Raw genomic sequence first — 24,090 nt, forward strand, 5'->3', positions numbered from 1 at the left:
CACCAGTTCAGAGATTCTATTCGTTAAGATTCTTACAGATGTCAGGCAGCTACCATAGCCGCGGCCAATAAGCCGCGTAACTCCGGCGGGTCAGGAAGCTCCGCCCCCGGTGGCGGGGCCGTCGGAGAAGCGCCGACCTTCCAGCGTGTAAAAAGTGACGAGACGAGAGGGAAAGGCGCGAAGACACTGAAATTCAAATTTTAACTACAGACAACCGAGCTTTTACAAAGTGCAATTAAAAATTCTTGCTGGAGGATATTCGTGAGGCGGCCTCCTTTAACATCACAGGCATACCGCAACTTTATTGGTTCAGAGCCCCTTTAATGTAACGACACGAAGCAGTGTTCATGCGTGTTCTTGTGCGCCAGTGGGCTGTCTGTGTGCCAACGCGTTTGTACACGATGTCTTGCCAACTATAAAGCCCTAGTAGTTGTCTCTCTCTATACATCTGCAGCCTCGTTCAACTAACCCAAATTCGATGGGCTATATAGCTTCTCCTAACCTCACAAAATGCTCGTTGTGTGAATTAAATTTATTCGATAAACTCGCAGCGCTAGTGCCGGACCACTTCCGAAATAAATGCACGCGTGGTGTGTCGTGCTGTGTTTCCACGCATAGGCGCCGAAAGCTGTACCAGTGAAGATATGTGGAGCGAGAAGTTGGCGGAGGGCTTCGCGCCAACAGTTGCACCACGTGGATTCCTCATCTTTCATCTTACTACACGGGAGCTCCCACAGAAGCCAATTTATTCTATCAATGTGTATCTTATTTAATGCCCCAGTATTGGTAGTGCCATTTTGAAAAGCCCCGGCATCGACGTTCCAAGCCTTCGAGAAAGTGGAGAGGTTGGAGGGCTGAAGGAATAAAGTGGAAAGGAGGAGAGCGGCCCCACAACCAGGTGCGTGGTGTCCTCAAAGGTCACCGCTGACACTTACTCGGTTATATCGGTATCGTAATTTTAGCGCATACCCCACCGCATCAACGGGAATTGTTGTTGTTCTTGTTGCCTCAAAAACGATGGCACATACCCACGGTGGGGGATTGACCAGGGTTTGGTGCAGATCCAAGCAGGAGAAGATTCATCCAGATTTATCTCAAGCGGCTGATAAATATAAATAGAGGAATCTGTTATTACAAATAACGAATTTACCACCCGTTGTTGTTGTTGCCTTAGCGACATGGCACATACCCACGACGGGGATTGGCTATAGGTTCAGTGAGGAGAGCCCAAAGAAGAGGGTGAACATGTGCCAAGCTAATGGTTGTGCCTTGGGTGATATATCAGAATAATTAAAGAGGAAAGAAAAAGAAAATAGCGGGAGAGAATATCAGAGAATTGATTATATATAAAATCCTAAAAGATCTTTTAAATGTGGACACTTTGGATTCAATTAGCAAGGGAATCTACCGCTAGCTGTTATGTAATTGTGGAGGTTTTAGCAAACTTGATGTAATGCAAAACCCCTGGCGCTCGCACCGAAGGAGAGGAGTAGCGGGACCGACAAAGTGAGTCCCAACTTTGTAATGGGAATTTCTAGGTGTGCTCTCCTCTGATGTGCAAACCTCCGGGCAAGAGAGTAGGAAATGCTCCAATGTTTCAACTTCTCCACAAGCAGCACAAAGGTTTGTGGGACTCATTTCACATCTGCATAAGTAAAAATTTAAGCGGGGGATCCTTCACCGCATGAGTGTCATCGCTACCTCACACTGCCGGGATTTACACGCACGAGCCTTCCATGCGTACATGAGATGTCGGTAGTCAAAGGTAGAGAGCAAAGGATCCGCTGCACGTGGCGGTTATAAACTGAAAACGCTGAAAATTGGACATTCCGAAAAGAATAAGGTTAGGCACGCTACAGGCGACAGGTACATTGATAGCTGAGTTTGCCAAAAAGTCGGCTGCATCATTTTGTAAAATACCGCAGTGACCTGGAATCCAAATGAAGCGCATCTCTTGCACCCGTCCAGGAATAAAAAAATTTAGTGAGCGGCTCAAAAAAGCGTCCCGTGTGGACTCCAGCGCCAACAAAACAGAGAGACAATCTGAGAGGAATATCACCTGTGAAACATTTGTGGAAATTTTCGAAGCAGCCAGCCCAAGAGCCATAAAATATGCTAGAAGTATGGGTGTGTAGGGACTCGAATCTTAAAAGCTCCAAGAGAGACTCAAAAATTACCGCATGTTTTCTGTCTTATACTTCCTCTTCTTCCAACCTCGCTTTGATAACACGGATAACCTGTAAGACTGCCTACGCTGCCATTCATGCTGTGCCCTCTATATGGGCGCCTATACGATTGTTCTTGTAGGCTTAACGCCTCAGTAGCGAAGGAAACGAGACCACTGCTACGAGCCGACACCAGAACAGAACTGCCAGTCGTGGCTGCACGAGCCACGACCAGGTGCCGTCTTTATTCTATTCGCAGGGTGGCGCGCGCTAGCCGGGTTGTCGGCGCCGCCCAAGAGAGGGCGCTACATTCTTATTAGATAGTTACAGCATAGCGCGATCCGCTACCGTGCCCGCTCCCGCGGGCGCCACTGCGCATGCGCAAATCACCCTGATGGCGCCAGATGGCGCCACGGGCCCGTCAGCTGCGTGCGCGTCTGCCGGATGGGGACCAATCAGCGCGTACGCAATGACGCCCCAAGGAAGCGGACCACTCTAGCGGATCGCGCTTTGTTAACGGCGCCCCCCGTCAGAATTAAGCCATGCCTCAAGGAAGTTCGCAGCAGTCACCTTTTCTTCCTAGTTATTCTTGGCGAAAGACTCGCCAGGAAATTCCCACACGCGGGTCACGTGGTTCGTCACCGACGACGCTCGGGTAAGACTAACAGGTGCCGTGATGCAGCGGCGGGTAGGAAACATTTCGCTCGTCCCCCGCATTCCTGGACCCACGGGGTTTCTATTTTTTCCGTGCAGGCAACACCACCCGGCAGCGCGCCCGAAAGCAGTTTTTGCATTCTCGACCGGAGATTAAACAAAGATCGCGGTTGTTCGCTGATCCGCACTCAGTCATGTACTGTCGCATTCCGGTGGAACTAGTTCCACAGATTACGAAAACTTGCCCCAGCCGCTGACGCAACTTATTCACATTCACCACCTATTTACTTATTAGTTTCCTGCATCGCCCCTTACGACATTAGAGCTGCTGGAGGCGCAGCTGTAACCGACGCATTTCGCAGCTTCGATATAACTAAAAGATTGAATCTCGTGTACTGATTCCACAGAAAAAAAAAAAGGCCTCAAAGCTTTCCACGAGGAAGTGGCATGCGGCAGGCTTCGACAGATCCCACTAAGCCACTGGCGCGAGTTTTCAATTGTTTTTTTCCAGGCGTGGTATTTGCAAAACGTACGGTAAGCTGAAGCCCTCTACGAATCGATAAGCTAGCTCTTGCCGCGGAGTTCGAAGCAAGTTGCGAACCATGTTTCGGCTCCAGTTTCGACAAAAAGTTCGGAGACCTCAACGTACGGTTTTAAGGAAAAATGGCTTCAATGAGAACTAAAAGCACGCTTCATGCTCAATTAATCAATCAATCAATGGTCTTTGTTCGAGGTTCCGTAAATTCTAGCGCATGCGCACTGGTTTTCTAGCTCCGGGATTTGGGCGTAGCCTGCGACCATGGCAACGAGCCCTGCCTCGGCGGCTGCGCTTGTGTAGTCTGCAGAAGCGCGCTATCTCCACGTGGTCCGACGCAAAAACAAAGCGATGGGTGTGGCACCCGGCATCGACGCGGCCACACGCGGAATAGAGTCGATCGCGCCATGACAGCAGATGTAAAGGTGCTGCGACAACAGGGCCGGGATAAGCGAATTTATTATTCACGGCGCAACTGAACTGGAGGAGGTCAATATATAGACACGAAAGTGATGAAGCTATACTTTTCGGCTATTTTCTCACACGCTTGAAACAACCCTTGCGCATCGCAAGTATGTTAACGCGAAATTGTCAGATTCTAAGACTAAGCAGCGTTAATTTCTTCCCGAACCTCGTACACAGTGGTAGATACGTATCTTGTCCATTTCCTGCAAACGTGTGTATCACAGGAGGAAAAACCCAAGGTGAACAAGGAGTCTCAAGGTGCTTGCCAACGTTTGGACAAAAGGACTTCACCAGACGAAGACAATGTAGTCTTCTTGTCGAAACGTTGTCAAACACCCTGAGGCTCCTAGTTCACCTTGTTTTGTCATGAACCCATCTACCTACCCTCTCGCTACCATGGACTACCGTAGTGACAAGTTGTTCACTCGGAAAATAACTGGCTGGGCGTCAAAAATGGCATCGCTAAATGCAAATGTAAAACCTTTCAACGAAGACAGTTACTCTTACTATAATCCAAAGACGGTTAGTCACCCAAATACGAGTATAACTGCCGCGGTGTGCAACAACCGCCGTCTCTACAGTGATGACCAAGCTGCATCAGTGCTGCTCTGTTCATTTAGGATACGGCCACAATCCAAAGCGCGGCACGTTTCTTGAGCTAATTCCCGCCAATAAAGAAACAAGACTGATTGATTGATCGCCTATAGTTTATACTTACGTGCCAATAGCAACGTTGTGGCTCATGAGGTGTGCCGTGGTGCAGGGCTCCGGGCTAATTTCGATGACCCAAGTTTTTCAAACGGGTACCTAAGGGACTCCCGATGTGCACCAAAATCGAGCTTGTACAGTATACATCAATTGTCAAAAATGTGCTGGCCATAGGGATTGTTCCTGGGCTGCACAGTATGGTGGCTCATAGTGCTGTGCCAACGCTTCTAATGTCTCGAAGGTGGCAGGAACTCCTGTTCTCAACCCCCCCCCCCCCCCCCCCCGAAGCTGAGGACTCTGGAAAAGTACAGCGAGAATGACTTAGGAGCATACCTCCTGAGCTGTGTATATGTATATAAGTGGCAGATATGCTGTGCATCGATAGCAAACAGCGACCTTCGTATCACGGGCAACAATTGGTTTGTGGATAAGCAGTTAGAGCCCCATCTTGGCACCCGCTGTCTTGCGTTACGGTGATGAATGAGTGCTCAAGTTTAAGTAAACACTCCGGACGAGACTCCTGGCAAACAGTCCTCGCCGCCGTCTTTGATGTTCAAACCAAATGCATCAGAAAACGCGTTGAAACGCGCCTCTCAAGGTGAACAGCTGAACAGCGTCAACCTTCCAGGCGACGTCGCCAGCATTGCCACCCTCGCCGAGACTCAGGCTGTTTCGCCGGCAAGGGAGAGAGATCGTGTGTCGGCCGGCATGCCTAAAGCGCGCCTGCCTCCAGCGGGACTTGGCGCGGATCACCAAGTGTGGCACGCCGGAGACTACATCCGAACAGGGTTTGGAAGCCGACGGCACCTCGTCATCTGTACACTGTTAGCTAAACGAAACAGGCGACATCTTTTTTTTTCTTTTACGACCGAAACCAAATGGCTCACTATGGTTCGGCACGCTCTGCATTCGGAACATTGCAATTACGCCTTCGGAAACCGAAACCACACAGGACGATATCTGCTGAAGTATGCAAAGAATTTGCAAGAAACCAGGGGTGCGTTGAGGAAACTGGCGAACAACAAAAAGAAGTAAACACAGAGAGGATGTATAAGAGAGAGAGAGAGAGAAACTGAAACGCAAAAGATACAAAGCACGTAAAAATAGCCGTGGCCAGCCGAGGTTGTTTATTTGCTTACTCTCCGCAAGTAGCCGTCCGACTCCGCTAGCCACTAGTGGCGGGAGCAGGCTGATGTTAACGAACAGATTATCGAACTGCAGCAGTGTACAAGGTCCACGTTTAGTTATTTCAACCTGGAAGTGGGCCTCCTAACTGCGCATTTCCCCACTTTCCTTAGCGCTGTTACTTGGCCATAGTAAATCGCCCAGCGTAGTTGCACACTTGCACAGAACATTTGGCGCTTTAGACGCACGTGTTGCGCCGCCTTGCGCGTGTCTCCGGTCCGTCTGCGCAGCGGTGTACCGTACCTGAGATGACGTAATCCCGATGAGTCGGCGAATCCTTCACAGACCCACCGTTCCACGGGGTCACGCTGAAGTCAGTCCAGTGCGGCTGGCCCGCTCTCGCAATCCGACTCCGGCAACCGCAGGATCATTTTGCGACCACCGCCAACCGTCTGCTCCGTTACCCGCTCCCGCCCAACGATGGGGGGAGAGCGTGTGGCGACGCAGGCAGCGGTGACGGGTGGCGCCATCTGTCGGAGTGGCGCGAAAAGCGCCCCCCCCCCCCCCCCTCCACGTGCTAGGGTCGAAACTATTGGCGCGTGCGGCACTGGGTCGGCGCCAAGGACGCGCCACACCTCACGACGCGGCCCTCGCCCTAGACAACGACGCGGACGGTATAAACGCGTTGCTTTCTTCAGAGAGGCATTTCGGTCTCGCAACAACGAAATCCTCGCCACATCGAAGGGCCTTAATTATACTTATTTTCCATCAGTGATTCGCATAGAAAAACTTCTATTTATCTTCAATACAGAATACTCATCCTTCTATAATACAACGGCATCACTCTACAGTAAAGTTGCTGGAACCAGCAAAAATATTTAGCATATCAGTTGTTGGCAATGGCACGATTCCAAGGATGGATACTATCATGCAATTTGCCTACTTACTAAACACATTGTGTTGGTCTATAAAATTACTTACATATACCTTCTATCCAGATCCATTAACCCATTATGTGTTAACGATTTATTTTCAGTTATCAAGTTTTATGTTATCACGTTTTAGATTTCGAATGTCTTGTGGGAGTACAGTGTCTACACAAATACAATGTGGCCACTATATAACGCGATGACAGAGTTTGACTCCATATATGCAAACGAAAATAACGCGCACCATACAATCAAGCACAGCAAACCCCGGCCCCGCTTGAAGTCGCTGCTGTTTCGCGCTGTCCAGTGCTGCCAACATTCACCCTTTCTTTCCTTTCCTATTCCTCACTGCCCTTTTACTGCCTTCACTTTCTCAGCAGCCCGCGCCACCTTCTTTCCACCTTCACAGCCAGCTTCTCTTTTTTTTTATCTTCCGTGCGTGCCGCGTGCTTTGCCTCACGGCCCCAACGCCATCGTAAAGGCGGCTTCACCTCGCAGCTCACGAGCCTGATGGTCAAGCCACCTCAAAGAGCGCAGTTTTGTCGTCTGTATCCATTTGGCCTGCTACGTTGGCCATGCGATTACGCAGTTACCTATCTGAGGCTTTGAGATTTCCGAGACAGACCGCGTGCTACAACGTTATTCTGTTTCTACAGTACAGATGTCTTTAGTAGAGATGAAAAAATGCAGTCGTCTATGGAAGGCAGAATAGGACCGACCTGTTACTTTTCTATACCAGTGTTCTCACTATATGCGAGTTTGCTAATGCAGGGTACTATACTTATGACAGAGTGATGATTCATGAAGTCTGATATCAAGAACTGTTGCTTTTGCATGCCTTAGTTTGGATTCATTTTACCTTTCACAAGAATTCAAATTCGAATGCCCCATTCATGCTGTTTTCAAAGATAACTACTTTATACCCTCTGGAACACAGTTAACATATGAGCAAAAGCCCTGCATAGCATGTCTGAACCTACCTATTCGAACTGCCATTTCAGAGAAACGCCACAGCTTTGTGCAAAAACATGCTCCGACTAGCTAACAGCCTGCTGTTTGGCTCCTCTAATTGCAGCTAGTAGAAGTTGCTGATACACTTTAGAAGTATGATTTAGATTTATGAGGTTTAACATCCCAAAGAGACACAGGCCATGATGGACGCCGTAGTGGAGTGCTCCGGATAATTTGAACTACCTGGAGTTCTTTAATGTGCACCAACATTGCACAGTAAATCGCTCTCTAGCATTTCGCTTTCATCGAAATGCAACCGCTGTGGTCATAATTGAAGCTGCTTCTTTTAGGTCAGCAGCCGAGCACCACAACCGCCAAGCCAACATGGCCAGCGCTTTGGAAGTATGAAACGGTGGCTGTGCCTGCCTGGAACTTGGGAGCAGTAATTGAAAATTTTATTGCACATGCACTCGTCGCCTTAACAATCTCAGTTCACATATTGCAAATAAGCGATGTGGCCCGCTGCTATACATGGTCTATTGACTATGCACAACATATTTCAAAAGAATAGAGTTGGCAGAATGACTGCCACACTGCAACTAGTATTACCACATCAACACACGAGCAAAGGCAGCAAGTTTTGTCATTGCACCAGTCTTTGAGTAACATTAACTAAAGACACCAAACAACCAACATTCTGACAGCCATAATAATGACTTTGATGCTGAAAAGCTCCACCCTGGCGGACAGGCAGACACAGGGACGGTGGTAGGTCCCACGCAGCACGGAAAATTGGCCCAATATTGGACATATATTGGTGAATGCCGGTCGTACAGGGTGCCAGTGTTAAAGCATATACCTCCAATATTGGGCCGATTTCCTGTGCTGCTTGAGGTGTGAGTGGTAAAGCATGCAGTGATATTACAAAACAATGAGAGGACGAACATGACAGCCAAGATGCTGTAGACACATTTCTGATTCCACAAAAGAGTCATCCACTTTGATCCATCAAAGCCATCAAGACTATTACTCACAGTTATGTGACACAAGCCTTGTGGTTTGAAGTCTAAGATAAGAACAACTTGAAACTGTAAGATACGACAAAGAAGTAAGTGCAAAATATTCATATTTATTGGACCGTTGAAATGCAAGATATGGCATCTAGAGAGATAACGTGGGGCTGCTGTTCCATACTTGTTCGCTGTACATGACCGACGTCTAGTTGTTGGTGTACTTCGGTGGACGCTTCTCAACAAAAGCAGTCATGCCCTCCTTTCGGTCTTCCTGTTGGGACGATATAGGAACTACAGTTACTTAACTGGAAAACAGGCACTTCACAGCGCAAAAAACTAAACTACCTTGTCAAGAGTTACTTTTCTCATATCAGAATTGCTCACCAAAGGAGTCAAACCTCGATATAACGAACACGAATATTATGAAATACTAGATCATATCAAACCCTTCTTAAATAATTTTACAAATGCACACAATTTTTACTTGACATATCGAACGTGGTTCACCATAAAACGGATATATCAAATTCCTAAGTGATGCCCGCTCTGATGGTGGGTGGCAGGCTTCACCACACTACACATGTGACAGGCACTGGAGCGGCAAGTGTTTGCTCCTAAATTCACGCTGTTATCTCGCACCAGTGGTCTCATCTTGTACTCGCTAGCAGCGACACGGAGGATAAACAGCAGCATGGACGGTTGCTGGCCAGGTAGTCAGCATGCATTCAGGCCTCTCGCACCCGTCAACAGCACCCCAGAAGCACCAGTAGGGACGGTTGTCGCCTTAGGTTAATCGTACTGTGCTCATATCAGCTGTCACGGAAATGGTGAAAATGATGATAGCTTTTGCTCTAACATATCATTTTTCAGGCGACACAGCTTTAATATGGGAAAGCTGCCTTAGCTGGAGCTTGGTCTGCCACCACTGCATGATGGCGGCGCTGTGCGGAGAAGCTGACCTAACTGGTGCTCGGTTTTCTCCAGACTCTGGAAATGGCACTAAAACTTCGGAAAAGGACCCCCTGTTTCTCTAGAAAGGATCGCCAGAGTTGCCATCCCTCCATTCATTAAATTGCGCTGCTCTTGCTTGCATGTCTGACGAATACTTATATTACAAATTTTGACTACATCAAATTATTTTAAGATTTTTGCCTGTTTGCTATTATTTAACAATGGACTGCAGTTATTTCAAAATCGCTTAAGTGGGCCTTCCAGTTGCTTCAAACTGAAGCATTGGTACCAGTAACGCCAAGTGTGTCAAAGAGGCTCGTCAAGATTCGAACTCTATGCAAATAAAAAAATTTTACATTTCCCTTTGAGTTTGCTTAATTATCATCTCACTCGCAATTTGTTGCGCTGACAGTCTTGGCAGACTCAGCTTTTCGGTGCCATACCACGAGAAAAAGTATTTCACCAGGTGGCACACAATGGGATGGCACACTGGGCCCTGGGATTTGGATCAACACAAACTAACACTAGAGGCCCTGCTAATGTGCCTAATTGTTCACAGTTCGAATTACCCATGGGTTCAAATGTCAAGCACCTGAAGGTCAGATATAATTACTGAATTATGCAGTTTATTTAGATTTTGATGGGACCTAACACTCAAATAATTTTACACTCTCAGTTAAAAAATTGTGCTTGGTTCTAAAAGTGAGTGACAGCCAGAAGAAGAAGCGGCGGTCACCCAATCACTCACCAGGGCAAAAGACGCATGGAACAGGCGCTTTTCGACTCGCAAACCTTCCTGTAGTGTTGTCTCAAAGGCTGCAAGGAACACAAAATGTAACATTTTTATTGTTGAGCACTAAGGAGACAGGCTGTCAATGCTACTGACACAACAGAATCCGCACGATACAACTGCAGATCGTAAGAAATTCCATATGATATGAATTCGTAAGAATCCCTGGCTGAAGTGCATAATGTACAGTGGTAAAGTGATTCATTTCATTTCATTTTAATACCTTAAAGACCTGCTGGAGGTATCACATAAGGGGTGGGTACAAAAAAGTTAAATGAATAAGTATTACGTTGAAAAAAAGCCGGTAACAGCTTCGGCAAACGTGGATGGGCATGTGATGGCATCAATATCCCATCTAGGAAATTTCCCCTTTTTCAAAGAATTTTAGGAGCAAAAATTTAGTGATAAAATATTTTCCCAGACTTTCACGAAAGTCTAGGAGAACCGAAAATTTTTCCAAGCTGCCTGAGTTTTCAAGCTATACTGCCGGAAAAAAATTGCCCGAAATTGGGATTTTTGGGTCCAACTGAGGGGATTTTCGGAGGCGGCATGGAACATCGCTGCAGTGCTGAGTAAAAATGATTGGCAACAGAGCACTGTGGTTCATGAAACCACCAACAACAAGAATGCCAGGCCTTGCCCACTCCTCAGTCTAAGGAGTGGTTTTCAGCAGATAGTCATCACCTGCAAATAACTTTCTCTTTTTTTTTCTTTTCCACCACTCTGGTTGCTGGTCACTTGTGTTAACCTGTATTACTTTCAATTGTGCAATGTGCAGAAATGTGGCCAATCCAAACATTCTGCCACACCACTATGGATGAGATGAATGCAGAAGCCATGACTGCACTAGCAAGCACTAAGCGCTGTCCCATTAATCGCACAATATGCACTGCGAGCACCACAAATAAATTATGCCAGCTGTGAACACAATTCAGTAAATGCCTCTCTCCTGCTTCAGCAAGCTGACTGTGCTCCTTTTTTGGAATTTCGGGTGGCACGAATATCCAGCGCGTCCCCCTCAGACTGGTAACACTGAGATTCAACTGTATTCTGCAGTCTATGTTTCTGTTTCGTTGACATAATAAACAACACCCTAGTGTGGGCACTGTAACATTGAATGTGTACAAATAAGTGAAATAAACGGTGAGTATGAAACATCAGACATTACACAGCAGCTCCTAAGTCACCGCATACACTAGCACTAAGGAAACAAACATGACTGGCAAAGTGGCCATGTTGCCGTGTGACAGCAACGCACGCAATATGGTGCATTTTCGCGTTTCGTTGTCTTATTTTCATGCTGGCAACTATCAGCAACATTCAAATGGCTGTGATGCCCGGATGGCCCCCCCATCCTCCCTCACCATGGTTGACGCTCTCTTTGCAGAGGGCCACAGACACCTGCGAGTAGCTGGCAATCTTCTCGGCCAGCTTGATGGCCTCCTCCACCAGTTGGCCCGTGGGGAAGACCCTGCTCACCAGACCTGTGCAGAAAGAACAACGGTATATACAGTACACGCATCTACATTACAAGTCCGGCACCCTCGGGCATTACAGCAGGAAGCAAAGGTACAGTAAAACCTCAATTATGCATCCCCTGACCATGGGACGACCCACAGTTTACGACGAATTAGCATAGGACGAATTACCAAAGCCACCACAGTAATAATGCGTTAATAGACTCGATTATATGAACCAAAATTTTACACTACCCATTCCATGCGATAGCCAGCAGGGACCGTCCAGAATGAAAAATGCTGGTAGAGCCCTTCAATGGCAGAAGTCAAGCCATCCCATGTTATTCCAAATTGAAATTAAAGCGGAAGTATGTGCACGTAACGATGCAACCCAGCCCACGACTGCCTGCGATGAAAGTTGTGTAGACAGCTTGCACGTGCGGACTCCACGCGCGCGACCTGAGGCCGTCAATGCGACGCAGTCCTTGCCTAGCCCGCATTTTCTCTTGCTTCGCTTGCCAAGGAGTAACGGAAATAAATTGTATGTCCATACAAGCACGAAACTATTGTGCTGGCGGTAACCGGTAACAAGATTTCTAAGATCAGTGGTGGCTAGTTAAGAAGGGCCTCCCGCTGTTGAGACGTCAGTGCGGAGCACGTTAGGCCTGGCGACACCGAGGAAGCAGCGCACTTTCACCCGGTGGATCGCACATTGCTGCAGGAAGCATGTCACTGGCATTGGTGCCCTCTAGTACCACATTCATGCCGCAGGCGAATGTCTTTTCCTTTACGAGACTCTTTTAACGCATAGATACTGCACAAGAGCCTCCTGGGCACGCACCGTATTTCTCGGCCTCGGCCGCCGTAATCTGGTTCCCGGTGAGCACCATCTCCATGGCACGAGACTTGCCAATGGCCTTGGTCAGGCGCTGGGTACCGCCAGCACCTGAAATAGGAAAAGAATTCACAGCCCCTGTCTGCCAAGCAACAAAGTGAAGGCCACCAGGTGCCAGCAGCAAACACTTGCAAGTGATGCGAGGCCTCAAAACACTTTCTGACTGACAAACGCATTTTCCCATGTACATTTGGGTATCAGTAACTTTTGCTATACCTCCTGCTCAAACATGCCCAACTCTCGTGCTACTTTAGGCGACATTCACGAAGGAAACAATGTTACCTGCTATCCAGCAACAGCACCACAGTGAACAATAGCCAGCTGTGAAACCACCAACAGTCAAGCACATGCTCTCCTAGCACTCAGCTGTGTGCAAGCTACTATCCGCTATATAACATATTCTTTCATATTCATCCCAAAAGCAGAGAGGCTCTCAAACTGGGTCCTGGAGAACTCTTAAGTTCCTCACAATGCTTATAGGTTTCAAAACTTTTTAGGAAATGGCCTGAGGCAACAGCTCCTGTATTTCATTTTCTAGCCTTTTTCTTGCTTATAAAAGCTACATTTTCAGTGAAAGTACCCTCTCTGTTATTAAGATGCAATACTCAATCGATACAGGCCAAGTTCAATTTGCCCCCACGGTTCCTTCAAATGTTTGGCTTTGTAACCAAAGCTCGCTTTAAAGGGACACTGAGGATACATAAAAGTTTCCCTGTATTGTTAGAGTACTGCATTTTAATCACAAAGAGATCACTCACACAGAAAATGGAGCTTTTATAAGCTAGAAAAGACCAAGAAAACTACATAAATGTGTCGCTATCACCAGCTGCTTTTGCAAGTAAAATGCGTGCATTCACACCGATTTTTGGGCCCGGATCCCAGAGGCTACGGCACGCTGCCGTTTACTTCGAAACAGGCCCGTCCTTTTCAGTAAGGACGTCGTGAGTTCGAATCCACTGGTGGGAAGATTTCTAAATCCAAATTTTCTCGGCAAGAAATGAGTTTTTTGCTGCTGCACAAACATAAACCATAGCCAGAAAGAACCAGAGACCATTTTTACTGAGAATATTAATTCAGTGCGGTTGTCTTCAACGTCCAATGGCCTTTAGGGCCACTGTTAACCACTAAATTCACCGGTCCCTTGCCCGTATTTGAATGAAAGTTGTGCAACTGAAGACGAAACCTCATTCCTGCATTTCTCAGAAACTCGTGCCACCCGGCACTTGTGCCTTTCGAGTAAATTCGGAGGAAGCTCACCCGGCAGGGTGCCCAGGATGATTTCGGGCTGTCCGAACTTGGCATTCTCGCCTGCATATATGATGTCGCACATCATGGCCAGCTCACAGCCTCCACCCAGCTGAAAGGAAGGACAGGTTACACTATAATCGCCCCGCCCTACAGTATAATCCACAGAATGCTTTTAAACAACTGGATCTATACTCCGTTTCATACATCAGGTGCAACGCTGTGAAAGGTACGGTAGTAGTCCGGATGCGGAAATAAAGGAAGGCATGTTACTCCGCGCTTGTTCTGTGCTCGAGTGGTCTATGGCACGAGAAAGTGACAGCGTGTTGTCAGCAATAACTGTGCATTTAATCAAGATCATGACGAATGTGTAATGTGGTAAGCCTGCAAGGAAAGCATTTACTATGTTTAGCTCATCACAAATAAAGCACTACTTTTTGGTCGCGGATGCAGGCAGCGCAAAGAAGAGCGCTAGCTTTTTACAGCGTTGCACATGATGTTTGAAACGGAGTATAGTTGGCTTCTGTGAAGTCAGACGCAAAAGCAAGCACAAGCAAGCACTGCTACAGTCCTTCACAAGGTGCGTGTACATCCTCTTTAGTTCAAGGAACACACCACGCGCAACAAGCTTAGCACTAGTGCTTGCAGGCTTGTGGTCACCTATGGGTTTGTGGCTCAAGCAGTGAGCACAATGGTGCTAGGAGTCAAGAGTACAGCGGGGCCAGCCAGCCAAGTGTAATTTCATTTCCTTCACCACCCAGTTACAGGCGATCGGTTGCTCATGTCTGGGACTACTCTGAAAAAAGCGCTAGCAGAAACTTTGGCGGAGTCTGCCAGTAAGGAGAGCACACTCTTAGAAAGCATGCAGACATCAAACTTGTGATTCATTTCTCTGTACACATTAGTGACAAGGGATAACTTCATCTAGATATCTTCAGAGCAAGACAAACTGTGGGTGAATTGAAGCAGGCAGTTGAGCCAAATCTAGTGTCATTAAAGCTGTTAGTGCATGTGGTGATGCACCTCAGAACATAAATATGCCAGAACTCTGTCTTCCTGTAAGCTGAATCCAGCCTCATGTTCCATGAGCACTGGCCAAGTTACACTGGATCCAACATGACTGCCAAATGTGTGGAAAAAAATCAATAGCCGCGCCAACAAGACTTCCATGTTACACGAATGTCACGCTTACAACACCAGGAGCAAATGCTGAGCATCCGTAATCATAAGCCAAATCTAGGTCGTTGCTATTTTTGGCCACATATTTTCAAATATGCAGTCTCCCACAATGCATGTAATGGGGAAAACCAGGATCACATTGTCTGCAGTGACACGGACTCCCATGCAGGTATTTTAGAAAGGGCTCACCATATTTTCTGCTGTGTCAGTTGTGGTTTCTTTCTGAACTCTTCATCAGTGCATCTTATACAAGAGTGCGAATTATATACAACAAAAAATGACGCACTACCGTGTGCCATTTTTGCTGTGCTCAGTAACCATGTTTGAAAAGAAAATTCATGTGTAACAGATAAAAACATCTAGTGATTCTTAAAATGTTATCTTTTGAATAAAATCACATAATCTCGCCACAACCAGATTGATTTGCATGCTGCCGTCACAACAATCATATTTTCTAAAGTAACGATTTCAGCATCGCATCAGTTTGGCTTCACGCGCATCATGCATTGTTCTTCCTCAACATGATGATGCCTGAGAGGTGAAGAAGCCACGATGCAAACATTAAAACTGCATGCCGTTGAATAGTGTGCGCTGGAGAATGAGAACAAGGCAGCAGGGAGACAGTTCTACATTAGTGAAGAAATTATCCGGGACTGGCGCAAACCCACGACAGTGCTTCAGTCGATGAAGCCAACAAAAAAGGCAGACCACAGAAAGCAGCACGCTGGACAGAGCTTGAGAATCATCCACACACGGGAGTTGTCGTAAGCCTGCATTTTCATCGCACTCTCAGACAAAGGGATCCTCACAAATTTTTATAGTACTTATCGAATGAAGTCTTATACACTTGTGTGACTTATGTGCAATTTCTTTTCGGGAGAAACTCCATTTCCAGGGGGTGGTGCGACTTACACATAGGTACAACTTATAAAACAGAAAATATGTTACTTTTTTTTCGTTTCCGCTCTCATCGCGGCCTGCTTCTACTAGCAGTAGGAGCCACCCACAGCCCTGAATGTAAGCAGGAGTGAAGAAAACTGGCCACCCTGCACAGTGCAGCCGCACTCACCGCATAGCCGTTGACGGCCGCAATCACCGGTTTGATGGAGTGTGCCACCTTGTCCCAGTGGCTGAGGAAGTTGCCCGTGAAGCACTTGGCAAATGTCATGTTCTGCATCTCTTTGATGTCAGCGCCAGCTATCACATCATGGAGAGAGACCGGGGAAACACTCATGATACACAACCGACTGCCATAAATACCAGTACAACCCTAATGCACGACTATAAATGCCTCACAGGTGCTAGGGCACGTCAAGAACCATTCATCAGGACTAAGTGTGCATGGTAAGGATACTGACCTTTTTCAATTAACACCAAATTTTGAAATCTTAATCTGGCATACTTTTGTCATTTTTCATTTGTTTAAACCATAAGGTCCAAGCCCTAGTTATGAAGAAAGGAAAGGCACAGCTGCTGTCTCACTCTGGGTGACACCTGAACTGTGCTAAGAGGAACATATGACAAGAATGAAAAGAAGCACCAACACATCAAAACATCACCAGGTGCAGTAGAACCCTTCTGTAGTAAAGTCACTCATACAAGCAAAGATTCTTGCTAGTATATCAGCTGTTGGTGATGGCATGCATTTGAGGATACTGTCTGGTACAAAATTAATTGGCTGCTTACTAAACACACAGTAGTCATTTAATAAAATAACACTATGAAACACCTTCCATACTGCTCATATTGTCCCTTTATGTGATAATTATTTAATTTTAATTATCACATTTCATGTTATCATGCTTTCAATTTCGTTTACGTCTTTTTGAAGTACCATATTTGTACAAACATATCGTGGCTGTGACTATAATGAAAGTTTGATTCTATATGAAAATTAAAGCTTTGTGTGACCATGGCATCGTCTTCCGCGGCCCTAGTGTTTTAGGGTGCAATATTTAAGAAACGCATGCGATAAAATCAAGTGCAGCAGAACCACCTATGCAGAGCTGCCAAACTTCCGCTTCCAGCGGTCGCTACCTTGGGCTTTGCGCTGCACAGTGCCTCAAACATTCGACCTTTTCTTCCCTTCCTTAGCCTTCACTGCACTTTTACTGTCTTTTGTCTCTCAGCTGCCTGTGCCACCTTACTACGTTCATGGCCAGATTAATTTTTTTTTCCTTCTGCACCGCTGTGTGCTTCTCATGGCCTCCAAGGCCTTCTAAAAGTTGACTTCTTCTTGCACCTTACAAGCATGGTGGTTAAGCCATCTCAAGGAGAGCCACTTTATTGTTTTTAAGATCCATCTACCTCCGAATGCTGGCCTCGCAATTAAGGCTTTACACGTCTGTGGCTCTGAGATGTCTTACACTGCGTGTGTGCCGTAATATCACCATTCCGCGGGAAGTACGTAGCCATGGCCAGACGCTGTTTACTAAAAAAGTTTCTTTACTAAGGATGTGTTTACCATAAATTGGACAACTGATTCACGTTGCTAGATCCAAGCTTACTATAGCGGGGTTCTATTGTATTCTTCATAGGCACAGAAAATCTGCTGAGTTAATGGGACTGTTTAAAAGATGTTTCCTTCCATTTCCCAAGCATTCAAGCCTTTTTATGCAACACAAGCAGTATTTCAGTAACAATATTTGTTCAACAAAAGAGAAACAATAAAGTTTAAACCCTGTGCAATGCAACCAGTGTAATCACAGGAGCATCACACTATAACGCGCATTCAGATAAGAGGCGCTAACCAGAAGGGATGTTTTAGTCTGAATGCCCATTCCCACACCAATGCCAAATGATGTGTAGGCAGACCTTACCAGCAAAAGCCTTCTCGCTGCCAGTGAGGACAATGCAGCCCACTGACTCGTCCTTGTTGAGGGCATCGATCGCGTCTCCCACTTCAGACATGAGGGCACTCGACAGCGCATTCAGGGCCTTGGGGCGGTTTAGCGTCACCAGGGCTACATTTTGCTGGGCACCTTTCTTCTCTACAAGGATGTTCTCATAGGCTAAGGAAGCAGAGAAGACAGTGGCCACATTTTATTTCCAGTTGTGCATAAAATCTCTCGGGATGCAACTGTGGTAATGCAAGGACAACAGACGCTCCTTAGAAACACTTTTAAACCTTGCCACTCTTTATGTACTCTCTATTACCAATAACATGGCATGCATAAGTACAACAAAATTTCATCTTAACATTTACAGTGCTTCATAGAAATATGTTGGGCCGCTGCTTTTCACATAAAGCTTTACGTCACCCTTCCGCATAAAGTTTTTGTTCCTAGCTAAATAGGCAACACAAAATTTGAACCCAACCATGCAGAACCAACATCTTACAATAACACTTCCTGGGAAAATTTGAGATCAAGGCTGCAATTGACATTCTGTGTGGGCAGCTACTATCTAGAACAATGAGCATTTTAAACAAACTTCAGCTAACACTATTTTCCAGTCACTTTTTATGCCTTTTTCACACATGTTCTATGAATTAATGCTGTGTGCTTTTATATTCATTCGGACTTACACAACTCCCCTCACAAATTCCTTTCACCCTTTGGCTTTGCCCGAATTCCCAGATGTCCTAAGGTAGGGGGCATGTATCCCTAGCTCTCAGCTGTTTCTAGGAAATTAAATATTAAATATTTTTTTGCGTGTGTACATGTGAACTTGAAGTACAAAAAGTAATACAGAATTTCTACTGCAAAGAAAGAATTCAACCCACCAAGAAGCCTGTAGATAAGTAAGCTATTGTGCTATGTTGGCTGTTATTTATCGAAGGTTTAAAGTTTGGAGAGTGTACAGGTATCACTTTTTTTTTTTTTTTAGTGATAAAGACGGCCACGTAAGCGATCGCACCATCTTCTCACGACACTTCCACGAGATGTCGCAACAGTTGCTAGGAGACCCATTAAAGAAGGCACGGTGTATCGTGCATAATGAGTTGGCGGAGCAGAAAGTTCGCACAGGAAGACGCGGAGAACACGACGCCTTCGCGTTTACAACACCGCAGTGTCCAGTGCAAACAACAAACATTACACAGCACTGGCTTTTGGATCATGGAAGCCGACGTTAATCTGCTGCAGTTGGCAACAGTTACTTTGCATTTCTATCGCTCAAGGTCACTAAACACGTGAGCCCAGTCCACGTTGCTTAATATTCCCTTCGCTTTGCGATGTGATCGCTAGTTTAGAATGAAATACCCTTCGGCTTGTGCTCATACCAGGCTTGACATTTGAAGCGTCTTTGGGACAGGATAGCAACCAAAGAGGTTATATAAAGAAAATTTACAGCTCCTTGATAGCAACCAACTTTAAACTAAACAACAAGAAAAATGGAATCGAAAACAAGTCTCCGCATTAGAGGGCTCAGTGTTTTACTATTTGTCTCGTGAGTCAGAAACGTGGCACAACGCAACCAACATAAATTTGCCGCAGCCGATGATAATCGCAACGCAACGACACAACTCACCCGCAGCCGCGAATCCGCGCCTCGCGAGAGCTGGGTGCTTCAGCTGTTTCGCGCCAAGAAGAAAGGGCCTGAACAAACCAAGGGTGCTCATTGTTGACAAGAAGTAGGAAGGTGGCAAGTGAAAATAAAAATATGGAATTACGTGTCTGTGACTGTTCTAGGCTATTAGAAACCACTCCTACAACAAGGTGCTGAAAAAACAACCGGCGTAACTTGCCACCTTCCCTTAGGCGCCGAAGACACCGAAGATGATGATGCCAAAGGCGGAAGTGGAAAGACGAAAACGGAAGCTAACAGTGATAATAGTAGACCATTTATCAACCATTTGTAAAGTTAATATTATGTATAAAAACATGAATAATTTATTGTTAAATTAAAGTCAAACAAATATGTATTGTCGTTTCATAAAAATATAAAGCTAATGGGTGCGTTTTTTTGTCAGCGCAAGGAATCTTGGGAAAATCGTCTGCCAGCTACTTTCGGTTCTCAATTTCTCCCACTCTTACCTGTTGCACACATGGAATTTCTTGTTATTAGGAACTCTGTGGTCGCATTGAAGTCATCAGCATCGTTTGTTCACTAATTTATGTGTGCTGCGACATCGCTCATCGTAAGATAAGCGCGTGCTACGTATGTGCGCCTCCTGAGCGCAGAAATTTAAAATCCCTGTTGTGGTTGAAGGTGTTGTGAAAAGAAAATGAAGCCGCCCGGTTGTAATTTTCATCGATTCAATAAATATTGGACATGCCGATTCCGAAATATTTCAGCGCAATATTGAGTCTGCATTTAATAAAGCCCGTTGGAAATCGTTGCCTTTTTGCGCTCGTAAAACGACCATGCGACGCCGTCGGCTGACATAAGCACTATCCAACTAAGTCACCTTAAGATGCTTAGACGCTTAGATATATATTTCAGTTTCGTTTACCCCAATATAATAAACCCATATGAAAGTTAGAAAGTGGAAAAAAAGTGTGGCAATTATTTTCACACGGAATTTTACTCGACAAAGAACAGCACGTGATCCCAAAGTGGTCATTGACCTGGGATCAGTTTCGGTTTTGGTAACGCTTCTCCGACCTCCGTGGGGTCATTCGTTTACATGAACTCGATAGCGGGGGGTTCAGTCAGGGCATCGAGTTGAGCAATGCCGGCCAAACTTACGACTCTCCGTTTACATGCGCTCGATACGAGTGGGTCAACTCTCGTGACGCGCCCTGCGAGGTGCGACTACACGAGTTGCCAACCGGCTCCCGCTTCTGTCCTCACCTGCAAAAAAAAGTTTTCTGAAACCTAAGCGTGAACGATTATGTGTATTTTGCGGAGGGGCTGCTTCTCAACGTACCCTTTGGGCGGAGTGGAAGGGTCGAGTCCAGTCCGACACGACTCGCGGCGTTTGCACGAACCCAATTACCTGTTTGTGACCAGACAACTCGATCCAACGCGGACCTCCGGCTGCTCGCTACAGTAGCTCGCTGCTCTTTGTGTCGTGGCAGCTCTGGGCTGTGGTTTTCAGCGTGTTATCAGCGTTTCAGCGCACGCCATGCCAACTGTTTGCCTTGTGAGACAGTGCCGCACGACTTACCAGAATGGAAGCAATAATGTTAGATTTCACAAGTTGCCCGGAGACCCGCAGCGAAGAGCCGTGTGGCTTCGCGCAATTAACCGCGATAAGGGCAGTCAGATCGGGTTCGTGTGCTCCGAGCACTTTCTACCGGGCGACTACGAAACGAACCTGGATGTCCTTCGAAGCCTCGGAATGGATTTGAAGAACGCTCGCCTCAAGCGAGACGCCGTACCGACGCAAAACCTGTCGCCCGGCGCACCGCCAAAAAAGCGCAGAATATCCGAGGTAAGTTCGCGAGATGAAAATGATCAACTTTATTACAATTTATTGTCCTTTCTTTCGGTTGCTAACAGCTTTTCCTTTTTTTAGGAACTACCCGAACCGCAGGATGTGGAAGTAGTTTTGACAGCCGAAGAGGTGCAAACTTCGCCTCAAATGTTTGACAGCTGCACACAGACCCCCAAAAATACCTTCACTGTTGCCTGCCAGACTGACGGCCGTGATGTGCGAGCACGATGTAAGATTTTCCTTGCAGCAGCGGCGCGTTCGTGTTCTACCCACATTCCACAAGAATAAATTTATTGTGTCGCAATAATTTTGTCGTGGTTTAGGAAGAGGGAAGGAGCACTGGTAGAACCATTCATTATTCACTGGCACCACTGAATGCTTGACAAATTCTGAAGGAGGCATTCGTGATGTGTCAGTTCCAATTTGGGGAAGTGCTGGGATAATGTATAAAATCATTTTTTAGGCTTCCGAAGGAGGCCATCACGTATTTAAGATGCAGGTAGTCATAGCTATGGCTGATATCAAGTTTGGCAGTCACATGCCTATTAGTTGATAACGAGGCGACCATAACTATGCGATATTAACGTTGTATAAGCAAAAAGCTCGTGCCATTGCACGAGTTTCATTTCCTTCATTAACTTTCAGATACACAGGTGAACCTCCACATTTCCCTCGGAAAGGATATGCACATGCAGACAGATGCCAGGCAGACCACCAGCACGCACTGTGAAGCTTGCACCAATACAAGTGCTGCTCCAACCTCCACAGCACCACCTTTTTCTTCTCCTCTACCACCCTCTCCCTCCCAAACAGTCCCCTCTATACCAACTCATGGTCGAGCACCGTCTCCCATCTCATTCGCTCCACAACAGTCATCCAGTCCCATAGAATCCGACGCCCCAGACTGTGAAGAAGGGGAGAATAACACTGCAGAGCTCGGAGTTTTTTCCATCACTTAAAGAGACCTTCCTGGGTAATAATTACGACTTAATACATACACCTTTAGCACGTGCACTGAATGCCGTTTCATTATGATGGCGTGACTAAAAATCAGATCAGTGATTTAGTAGTTAGAAGAGCACATAAGGATGTCCTCCCCTTTCTTGGGCAGGGGCAGGTATGAGTATCGTAGTGTCTGCGCTCGCATAATTGCATTGTGGTGGTGCACATGACCTCTCTCCACCTGGCCAACTTTGCACCCTATGAATATCCATAAAGCAGCTCCTAATCCACTGAAATGCTTTCGCAATATTCAATGGCACAAAGAGCTGCTCATGCAACATCAATGAGACAAAAAATCTTGCAAGCTTTGTAAACTTGTCATAACATTACTTACAAGCAAAAAAAATGCACAGCATGCAAAAATGTGCACTACAACACAGAAGACACAGTGTCGGTATGGGCAACCATTACGTTTACTGCTCTTTATTGCTGTTAAATTCTAGCTTCCAGTTATCTCGGCAGCATCACGTGACAATTTAACGATTGCAACTCACTTTACATTGTTTCAGAGTTGACTCCAGCACTGAGGAAGTCCTTCCACAAGATGATAGAAAATTTATCATATTTGAAAGTTGCCTGAAGGAACTATTTCAAGTGTGCCGCAAGTGCTTTGCCACTTGCAAAAGTGTGAGTCATGTGTCTGGGACTTGGCTGCAAATACAGACGCTGTGTGCAAATTACTACTTCCTCACATGGTCAAGCCAAGCCATGATCAACGGCAAGGCGGCAGGCAACGTGCTGATGTCAGCAACTATGTTGTTCGATGGCACCAGTCCCACCTCAGTGCTCCGGATGTTCAACTATCTGAACGTGCAGGTGTTCACGTCACAAACGTTTTACAACTACCAACAAGGCTGCCTGCTTCCTGCGATCGACAAGGTAGTAGAAAGGTTGTGCATTGCAAAATGAAGAATTGCTGAACCAATATTTCAAAATTAGTTACTTCAGTTCAAGCAGTAAGTCATCATTTTGAGTGAAAGCACTGAAAAACTTGATCACTCTGCCTTGCTTTTAATAATATCGAACAACCTCTCATGAGCTGATCCCCCTCTCGGGTGAAGACCCTGGGTCTGCCCATGTGCCTGTCAGTATCAAAACCCCTCTCGTTTTAAAAGACACAAGGTTCTGTCTGTATGTGGTGATGTAATATCTGGTCTGTGAGGCATGTGTTCTGGAGGGTCCACATACTATCGCGATCAAAAGTGTACGGGACATGAGTATGTGGGAAAAAAAAAATTTTGCGGCTCTGTCGCGTAATTCGGTCGCCTGCAATGTGCCACTGTATGTGGGGGCAAGTGTGCTCTATACCTTGGCAGCAATACCATGCGGCTGCCTCACGAGACAGAAATGCAATAAACTTTTTTTCGAGAACACGTGTCCCATAATATTTTGATCGTGAATTTACACAAAAGGTCCATGAAATGATTTTCTGACAGAGTGACCTCAAAGCAGCTTGATTTTCCAAAAGACGCAGCAACAGCTATTCATTTTCGAACCACTGCACTCACTTTTGAAGAAAAAAGGGTAGAAAATTCCAGACGCCATTTCTCCTCCACTCTCCAGTGAATGATGCGGCCCAAGCCGTCATTACAGCGACAAGTACTCAAGTCGAAAGTGCACATGCGGAATGTAGGTAGCACCAGATGAGCACAATAATCAAAATAAAAGAGCAACGCTGTTGGCAGCATCTGCTGCAAAGCAAGT

The 24,090-nt window shown here is 46.2% G+C and overlaps 2 protein-coding genes across 2 annotated transcripts in view; both read right to left on the reverse strand.

The window, feature by feature from the left end:
- Window positions 1-6,111, reverse strand: part of LOC144101201 (voltage-dependent calcium channel gamma-8 subunit) — a 43,831-nt gene extending 37,720 nt beyond the window's left edge. Inside the window, exon 1 of the mRNA XM_077634274.1 lies at window positions 5,956-6,111. The gene's annotated coding sequence lies outside the window, so the exon portion shown is untranslated. The remainder of the gene's footprint in view (window positions 1-5,955) is intronic.
- Window positions 6,112-8,641: 2,530 nt separating this feature from the next.
- On the reverse strand, window positions 8,642-19,769 carry LOC144101202 (enoyl-CoA hydratase, mitochondrial-like). Its single transcript, XM_077634275.1, has 8 exons — window positions 19,533-19,769; window positions 17,882-18,073; window positions 16,132-16,259; window positions 13,896-13,995; window positions 12,585-12,689; window positions 11,651-11,770; window positions 10,245-10,312; window positions 8,642-8,816 (listed from the first exon to the last, which is right to left on the reverse strand). The coding sequence occupies exons 1-8, from the start codon at window positions 19,621-19,623 to the stop codon at window positions 8,751-8,753; spliced, it is 870 nt and encodes a 289-aa protein (XP_077490401.1). The 5' UTR covers window positions 19,624-19,769; the 3' UTR covers window positions 8,642-8,750.
- Between the last annotated feature and the right edge of the window lie 4,321 nt (window positions 19,770-24,090).

The sequence above is a fragment of the Amblyomma americanum genome, chromosome 8 (genome assembly GCF_052857255.1).
Source record: "Amblyomma americanum isolate KBUSLIRL-KWMA chromosome 8, ASM5285725v1, whole genome shotgun sequence".
NCBI lineage: Eukaryota > Metazoa > Arthropoda > Arachnida > Ixodida > Ixodidae > Amblyomma > Amblyomma americanum.